Raw genomic sequence first — 9,939 nt, forward strand, 5'->3', positions numbered from 1 at the left:
TGTCATATAATGTGCAATTATTCATGCATTCACTTTCAAGTGCATTCACTTTTTCTTTTATCATTCATTGCAATTATTTTATTTATTGGTCCCGTGAACATACTGCCGTCGTTCCGTTATCTCTACGTTGCTTAATTGACACTTTGAAACATAAACTTTTTCATTACACCTCTAACTGCTCCACAAGTCCTACATTTATTTATTTGCAAGCCGTTAAAAATAACAACACAGACAGTATTTGATGTAATTTTATATTTGTATATATTTATATATTACACATTTATTACAGACAAATGAAATCAAAGTGAAGACAAAAGTGGCAGATATATTTGTAAAAATGTACATTTCATGAAAAAAAATCATTTATACAGGTTGTCTTTTTCGCTTATCGCTCATTTAACAAAAATAGAAAAGGGAGGACAAAGAACAGTGAGTGACGGGGAAAGGAACACTTAACAAGAGAGTGAGTGACTCACAAAAAAAGGAAAAAAGAAAAGAAAAAAAAGAAAAATGCCTTTACTGTACGTTTTCACTGGACAAGTGTGGAGCAGCAAGAGCCAGCTCGCTAAACACACTACGCATACACACACCACTGTCTGTGAGGATGGACATCACACCACACATGCACACACACACACACACACCTCAGGTGATCCCTGTCTCAGCTGAGATGTGAAAGCATTCACACACACACATACACGCACGCACGCGCACACACGCACGCACGCATGCACACACACACACACACACACACATACATACACACACAGAGTGATCCTGGTTTCAGGCACTCCGGCCCATACACTGACTGAAACAGACTTTTTAAAAACACATCTGGGAGCATTTACTAAAAGTCAAACATTAAAAAGGGGGACACTCGTGACAACCAAATATCAACGGTGACATCAAAGACATTCTGTCACAAAAACAGTGATAATTTATCTTATCGTTAATCAAGTCATGGTTTTCATTTATATATTCGCAGTACAAAACAAAATGAGCCACATACAAATATCCTGGGGGAACGATACACTGATTAGCAACAGGAAGTTAGCCTTAACCCCTTAAATCGATACATCCACCACATATGGTAGATGCAGACCACCTGTCTCGCAAGCTATTGGAGCACCCCACTGATATATCCCAATATATAGCTACGATATACGATTTATCACCTAACTACCTCAAGGCCATGCCTTCACCTCAAAACCTTCATTCAGAAATCGTATAACAATTATAATTAAACGTAACACTTAAGAATAGGGTTCACAAGTTAGGCGCTAATACATGGCCAACTACAGTCTGCATAAGTCATTTCTAAAATGAAGGCCTAATTGGCAACCAACAAGAAATTTGCGAAGGAAATTTGTGATCAAATAATTAATTTTGCGTAACACGTCTTAAGAGTCATTTATACAGACGGTAATTAGGCCGGTATTAGTAGCTAACAACTGAACCCTATTCTTAAGTGCTACCCAGGTCACTGTACATGAGGTCTTAAGAAAGTGACTACAGAAGGACAGAGTGGAATCCAAACCAACCACTACTTCACTCTATGACGCATCACACTACGTTTACCAGACCGTGATCGTAAAAAGGTTTGCTACCAACACGCTAGTGCATTCCGCGTGTTGGTCCAAGGGCTTTTCTTGTTCAGTCATGGAGGGCAACGCTGCACAAAAGCAGTTTTGTCAGGTGACCAGCCTCGTGCGAGCCACTGTAAATATTTTCTCCGTGTACGAACGAATTTCTGTTGCTGAATGACAAACTGCCAAGCTGTGTCCTGACCAAAATCATCCGTTAGCCCAAGCTGTCAGTAATGCAACACTTCTGCAGCTCTACTTTTGCCAACAACAGTGGAACAAGCTAGGATAAAGGCAAAATTATGCCCAGATCAAAAATCATCTTCAACCCTAACCTGTCACGTGGCGTTGTGGAGCACAAGTCAACATGCAAAAGTATAGTGCACACACACAAAGACAGTAAAAATCAGTGTTGTATTGATACACATTGTCATGACAACATGTGACTCAACAAACCAATGGGTTCAAAGGTGGCAGTTCAGAGTGCACAGGTCAACTTGCTGTCTTTTCTAAATGCTATCCAAGATCAGGTGACCGTCAGATACAGTACTACAAGAAAGGCACCGATGTTGTGAGTGAACCTGACGAAGTGGCAACGAAGCGCATCGTTCACCTAATACACTTTCAGCAAAGGCGACCAGTGTGCAGTGACTTACTTTCCTTTTTCTTTGGATAACTTTGACTGCACATCGCCAGCATGTTGACACTGCCTGTGCACAGGGACTCTGTGCTTTAAAGGCACTGATGTTATTGGTGCTACAAAAGCAGATGGGCCAAACTTCCAGCCATTCAATTTTGGATAGAGACCATTCAATGCTGACCCTCTCCTTCCTAGAGTTGTGAGTTGTGATTGAAGTCCTTCCTTTCATTCCTTCTATCTCTCTCGCTTTCCTCTCCTCTCTTTCTGCCCCACCTTGCTCCAGAATGAAGGGTGGGATGGTCTTATATACTGTGGACAGGTAGCCACAGATGTGTACAGAGTAACCCTCTGCGTATTGGCACTTGGCACTGAGGGAAGGCTAAAGAACCATTCATGCCTTACGTAGGCTAAGGCGAGTGGTGCAGGTACCACCTCACAGGCAATCCCAGCACAGGACGACACGCCACGGCCAGGCGTGGTGAAAGAAATTCTGGGTAAAAATCTCCTCACAAAAAGGCAGGAAGAAGACCCGCATAGACACATACACACACACATACATACATACATATGCAGATCATAGTTTGTGTTAGCTACTGATTAGCTTTCTAAAGTACAAAGAGAGAAGTCAATGTTTTCCCTTCAACATCCAAGAATATACAAACATAAACTGGCACTTGCAGAAAGATAAAAAAGAACGCGACAAATCACAAAAAAAAAAAAATGGAGACGGAAAGAGACGAAAAACAAAAATCAACAGTGTGCTTCTGTCTCTGCTGTGTGTAACGGTATAAAAGGTGGTTCGTGAAGTGTAGAAAGGGGTTCTTATCAAAAGCAGTGCTGTGGTAGAAAATAGGCACTGTGGTCAGTGAGAAGGGTCGTGTTTGTTTGCTTGGTCGGTCATGGCTGACGTGACACAGCCCTGAGAGCTACTACAGTACAGTGCTCCCCAAAGCTGGTGCACAGCTGACCCAGATGCGGCCCACGTCTGGGCCACACGAGGAGTCTGCTGCTAAGAGGCAGCGCCTGCTGCTGAAGGGGGAAAGAGCCCTTTTCCGAAAAGAAACCCATGTCACTGTCTTAAAGATGCTATCTGCATTGCACATGATGATGGTAGTGATGTCACGAGAGAGGGAAGGGGGGGAAACTAAATAAAACAAAACAAAAAGATGTTGTAGTTTGTTAGATTTTGGTGGGTGCCACTGGAGTCTGTGAGCCCTCTTCAGTGTTCAGGATGACACACTTCAGCTCTCTTCCATAGAGGACTGCTGCCAACAGTCAAAGGCAAAGCAGGAAGTGGCTTTCCTGAGGACAGGAAGCAGGAAGTAGTAGCATGGTGTGTGCGTCAAAAGGGCGCAAAGTAGGGTCTAGAAAAGTTGGATTTCTTTAAAGAAAAAAAAAGTTCTGTCCTGTGTTTCTTTTAAAGGTAGGTACTTCACTAGGCCACATGGTTGACACACACATTTATAGACAAAAACAATTTCTATCAAAATGGCCGGATGATTGTTAGTGCAGATCATTTTTTTTTAGTTTGCTTCTTGTAAAAAAAAAAAAGATATGCAGTTCATTTACATATGATTCCTATTACACATAATTGTTAACTATACAAAAACAAACAAAGCCCTACCGTTTTGACTTTATAAAAGCCCAAGTAGATCACAGAAAATAGCCATAACGATACAAACATTTTTTTTTCTCTTTTTGTATATCAATTATTACAATTCCTGACATTCTGTCTTTGTAATGCTTTACTTTCCGCCTGTCTGTCTGTCAGTCAGTCAGTCCCTGCCCTTCTTCAGACAGACAGACAGACAGACAGAGATAGACAAACAGAGACAGACAGACAGACTTCTTTTTCTGTGCTCAGTGCCCCTACAGGGTGGTAGGACCTTTTTTCTCTACCCCAGGAAAGGTGCGAGTAGGGAGGAGGGGTGGTGGTGTTGGGGTGGTGCAGGGTGTGGAGGGGTTACAGAACCCAGGGAAGGGGGGTTAAGGGGGGTCAAACAGCATGAGGGTGTTTGGAGGATGGTGTGTGTGTGTGGCAGGACCTTCAGGACAGGTGTGAACAGAACAGAGGAGAGGGTAGGGGTGGGGGGTATAGAGCCCAGGGAAGGGTTTTTAAGGAGGGGGGAGGGCAGAAGAGGGTGAGGGTGCTTTGTTTGGAGTTCTGATGTGTTTGTGTGCATGTGGGGGGGCAGAGGAGCATACCCACAACCCCAACCCCACCCCCACCACAAGGAGGAGGAGATGAGACGTGAAGAGACAGGTGGACGGCTGAGGGAGGGAGAAGAGCGGAGCGGAGCGGAGCGGAGCTTGGACAGGTGATTCGGGGTTCCACCTGCTCTCCTCTTGTCCATCCAGGTCTGTCCATTCGTCAGCTCAGCAGTCAGCCATGTAACGCCCTGTTTGAAGACACACACATGCACATGCACGCACGCACACACACACACACACACGCACGCACGCACGCACGCACGCACGCACGCACGCACGCACGCACGCACGCACGCACGCACGCACGCACGCACACACACGCACACGCACAAATACACACACACACATAGACAGACAATATTACATACTTGAATTTGTCTGAAGAGACAATGTCTTCGCCACGTCATTGAATCTCTTCTCACTCACACACTGCACTTGTGAATAGTCTCTCTCTCACACGCACAGAAACACGCACACACCTGTGATGAACATTGCCACACACACACAATCACTCTGGGCCATCCACCCTTCTCTCTTGCTATGACAATCACACGCACGCACGCACGCACGCACGCACGCACGCACGCACGCACGCACGCACGCACGCACGCACGCACGCACGCACGCACGCACACACACACACACACGCACACACACACACACACACACACACACACACACACACACACACACACACACACACACACACACAATCCCTCAATAACCTCCCACACACTGTATAGACTGTACACACCGGTGGCAAATGCACACAAAGTATAAACACACAGACAGACAGACAGACAGACAGACAGACAGACAGACAGACAGACAGACACACACACACACACCCTCAGTAACCCCCACTGTGCAGTAGAGACTGTACTCACCGGTGGCAAATACACACATATAGTATACACACACACACATACGCACGCACACGCACACACGCACACGCACGCACACACACACACACTACCCCTCAGTAGCCCCCTCTATACTGTGCAGTAGAGCCTGAAGTACTCACCGGTGGCGAACCTCTTCTTGTTGAGTGAGAGGCGGTACCCGGTGCCCAGGAGCTCCAGGTCGGCCCCGGACAGCGTGCTGCCCTCGCTGAAGAACTGCACCGCCATGGTGGCCGGGCCGCTGGGGCCCTCGGACAACTCAAACTTGGCACGCAGGGACCCCGAGCCTGAGACACACACACACATGAACACATTCAGTACCGTAGACACACACACACACAGACACACGAACGCACGCACGCACAAACACACACACACACACACCAAGTCGCTTTGGATAAAAGCGCCAGTAAGTGTAATGTAATGTAATGCCTGATAGATTGCGTTAGCACACACGCACACACTAGTATGTATGGACTGTTTTCGAGCGTGTTTATTGCTGAAACACATCCGATTACTTAGATCTTTTAAATTGGCCCCAGCGATTAATGTTGGCTGTGTTATTCGCCAAAAAGCTTAAAAATAAGCTACCTCCATAACTGCGCGGCATTTCTCAGAATGTCTCATCATTAGATACATTTTGGGGCATGGGAAATCGATGGTGAAACTTTCATTTTACGCCGGAACTATCCTTTAATGCTTTAATGTTAGGGCTGCCATGACCTAATAGTTAAGGAGATCAGAGGGTTGCAGGTTTGAATCCCATTCCCACCCTTCCTCTCCCTACCTCACTCCATGGCTGAAGTGCCCTTGAGCAAGGCATCTCTAACCCCATACTGCCCTGTACTTAAAACAGCTGCAAGTAGCTTTGGATGAAAGCGTCAGCTAAGTGTAAACGTAATGTAATGTAATGTAATGTAATGTACTGTGTGATAGATTGCGTTAGCCTGCGTTGTTCACGTCAACTATGAAGGTGCCCTAAGACGACGACGATGATGATGATGATGACATGATGACATTCTGGACTAACCTTCATCCTCTGACTTTTCCGAGACGTCGCCCAGCTTCCACAGACACTTATTCTGCTCCGCATTCCTGTGGGGACACAGAGAGCACAACATCAGAAACGCACACACACATAACACACACAGAGGGGAGATCTGTGTGTATTTTTAAGTTATATCTCTGTGTTAGAACGACCGTACAGGAAACATAAAGAAATCAGTGAGAGAGCGAGAGAGAGAGAGAGAGAGAGAGAGAGAGAGAGAGACAGAGAGAGAGAGAGAGAGAGAGAACTGGGGAAGTACCAGGACTGAGAGACAAGCAGAGACTCTGAACCCACACAGATGCACACGCACGCGCACATGCACACACGCACACACACACACTTGGGGAAAGCCCAGACCATCATAGCTGCATGAGGAGTGCAACCCCCACTTTATTTGGGCCGCTTACCATAAACAACACAAGCAGCCATCCTGATGACAGTGGTGACTACACGCTACACGCACACGTGCGCACACACACACGCACACACACACACACACGCACACGCACACACACACTACACACACGCACGCACGCACGCACGCAAACATACAGAGACACAAAAACACACACACACTCACTCAAACATACACACACGTTACACACACACACACGCTACACTCTACACACACACACACACACACACACGTTACACACACACACACGCTACACTCTACACACACACACACACACACAAACAGTGATCTTGATGACAGTGTTGACTGAGTGAACGTGGGGACATGGGGACCCGTCTGTGTGGCGGGAGCCAGGGCACTGCAGAGCTGAGCTGACAGCACTGTGTTATGACTATGACAGTGTGATGACAGCTTGCTTGGAGCTTTTATTGAATGTTTACTACTGTACTGAGTATCTTTCTACTACACACACAGACACACACATAGACACACAGACACATAGACATATGCACGCGCGCGCGGACACACACACAGGCAGAAACACACGCATGCACAGTCACATACATACCGTAGAGATACACACACACACACTCAGTCACACACACTCTCTCTCTCTCTCTCTCACACACACACACACGCACACGCACCCACGCACGCGCACGCACACACACACACACACACGTACACACTCACACACACACTCACACACACACACACACACACACACACACACACACACACACACACACACACACACACACACACACACACACACACACACACACACACGCACACGCACACGCACACACGACACACACACGTCACTGCTAATCATAACTGAAGGATGCTTGAGGTTAAGGCTCATCGTCATCCAGAGATGAAATGTGAATCCAAACACTAATTCACATCAACAAGCTCCTAAACGTTCAGACCGAGTAGGACAGACACAGGAAATGGGGCATTGTTGTGTTTGTCTTCGAGTACTAAAATAACTAAATAAACTGGCGATGATTTATGAAGGATTAAATAAACACATGTGTGACGATTCTTAAAGTAGACACCACACCCACATGGATTTGTCTAACTTGACAATTTAATCACAAGACGTCTAGTCGACGGAATAAAATGATGCGGTACATGAAACACAGACCACATTTGGAGAACAAGATCATGTATCCTCTGTGTGTGTGTGTGTTTGTGTGTGTGTGTGTGTGTGTGTGTGTGTGTGTGTGTATGATCTTTCTGTCCTTACCATACTGTGTGTTTGTGTGGGCAGTGACTGTATGTACGTGTGTGTGTATGTACCATGTGTGTGTGTACCGTGTGTACGTGTGTGTGTGTGTGTCTGATCTTTCACTCCTTACCATACTGTGGGCATTAACTGTATGTATGTGTGTATATGTACTGTGTGTGTGTGTGTGTGTGTGTGTGTGTGTGTGTGTGTGTGTGTGTGTGTGTGTGTGTGTGTGTGTGTGTGTGTGTGTGTGTGTGTGTGTGTGTGTGTGATCTTTCTGTCCTTACCATACTGTGTGTTTGTGTGGGCAGCGACTGTATGTACGTGTGTATATGTACCGCATGCGTGCGTGTGTGTGTGTGCATGCGTGTAATTCTCCTCCTCACCATATGGCTGCAGGTAGCGACTGCATGTTGGTCACTCCTCCGTCCACGGGCACGAGCACCTGCACGTTGCTGAGCATGCTGGGCTGGCCCATGGCCTCGGGGTTGTAGCGGTAGTCCACCCGCAGGTCCGTGGTGGTGGGGGTGCACTTCCAGTAGACCGCCAGGTTAAGGGGCGTCGACTGGATACCGTTGGAGTTCACCTGAGGAGGGAAAAGTAGTAGAAATTAACATTTTAGAGTAATAATGAACAGTGTTGGGAGAAAACTTCCAAAACAGGTTAAGAGACGTTGACTGGATACGGTTGGAAGTCACTTGAGGATGGAAAAGTAATACACTGTGTGCAGAATTATTAGGCAAACATATTTTTTGACCATATCGTCCATTTTATGCATATTGTCCGCCCTTTATGGACATGAGCACCTATTGGATTTAAGCATTCCAGGCCATGCATATCTGTATAATAAGAGACGGTGTGATCAAAGGAGCCCAATACCCTGTATCAGGGCAGAATTATTGTGCATAATTATTAGGCAACTTTGTTTTCCTCTGGGAAAATGGGCCCAAAAGAGATCTAACAAACTCTGAAAAGACCATGAACAATTTTGAAGTCTTCCAGAGGGGTGTGGCTGTCTTTAAATATTGATCACATCCATCTAATGCACCGTTACAAAGCCATCAGTGTCACATGGAACGTGCTCACAAAGTAACTGGCAGATTGAGGAGAATTGAAGATGAAACTACCACAAAAGTATTGTCCTGCATTTCTGCTATATTCCAGAACTGAAACCTACATCGACTGTCCACAAGAACATTGTATTCAGCACTCAGAGACATGGCCAAGGTAAAACAGGCTGAAACCTGAAGACCACTCAACAAGTAACTTAAGTCAAGACTGGGTCAAGAAATGTCTTTAGACAGTTTTTTCAATGGTTTTATGAACTAGTGAAAGTGACTGTTAATGGACCAGGTTGATGAGCCTATGGCTAGATCAGTAATGTGCACACTCAGATCAGTTGCTGAGTTCCACTCAAATACCAGCAGATTACTGCATAAATACCATTGTCTTCGTAAAAGATGCAATTTTCTCAATGGGTTCATCCACCCTGTCTGTCAACAGTCACTTTCCCAAGTCCATAAAACCTTTGAAAATTTTGTCCCCAGGTATTTTTGCCCCCGTTTTGACTTAATTAACTTGTTGAATGGTTGTCTGGTGTCATCCCTTCTTACCTTGGCCATGTCTCTGAGCGCTCAATACCCTGTTTTTCTGGACACTCTGTGTTGGTTTCTGTTCTGGAATATGATAGGACTGCAGGGTAATAATTTTTTTGTAGTTTCACGTTAAATTCTTCTCAATGTTTGGCAGTGACATTTCTTAAGAGACTGATGACTTTGTAACGGTGCATCTGATAGTTCTGTGCGAACGTGACCAACATCTTGCAAATTTCAAGACAGCCACATCCCTCTAGAACACTTCAAAATTGTTTATAGACATTTCAGAGTTTGTTAGATCTATTTTTTGG

General features: G+C 45.6%; 1 protein-coding gene across 5 annotated transcripts in view; it reads right to left on the minus strand.

The window, feature by feature from the left end:
- Window positions 1-260: 260 nt before the first annotated feature.
- The window catches only part of fcho2 (FCH and mu domain containing endocytic adaptor 2), a 113,079-nt gene continuing 103,400 nt past the window's right edge, over window positions 261-9,939 (minus strand). For all 5 annotated transcript variants that reach the window (XM_063210273.1, XM_063210272.1, XM_063210270.1 and 2 more), the window contains 4 exons: window positions 8,420-8,619; window positions 6,367-6,431; window positions 5,459-5,623; window positions 261-4,622 (listed from right to left, as the gene is read on the minus strand). In XM_063210273.1, the coding sequence (XP_063066343.1) occupies window positions 4,600-4,622; window positions 5,459-5,623; window positions 6,367-6,431; window positions 8,420-8,619 (453 nt within the window). In that variant the 3' untranslated portion in view covers window positions 261-4,599. The remainder of the gene's footprint in view (window positions 4,623-5,458; window positions 5,624-6,366; window positions 6,432-8,419; window positions 8,620-9,939) is intronic.

Source organism: Engraulis encrasicolus, chromosome 11 (genome assembly GCF_034702125.1).
Source record: "Engraulis encrasicolus isolate BLACKSEA-1 chromosome 11, IST_EnEncr_1.0, whole genome shotgun sequence".
Lineage (NCBI taxonomy): Eukaryota > Metazoa > Chordata > Actinopteri > Clupeiformes > Engraulidae > Engraulis > Engraulis encrasicolus.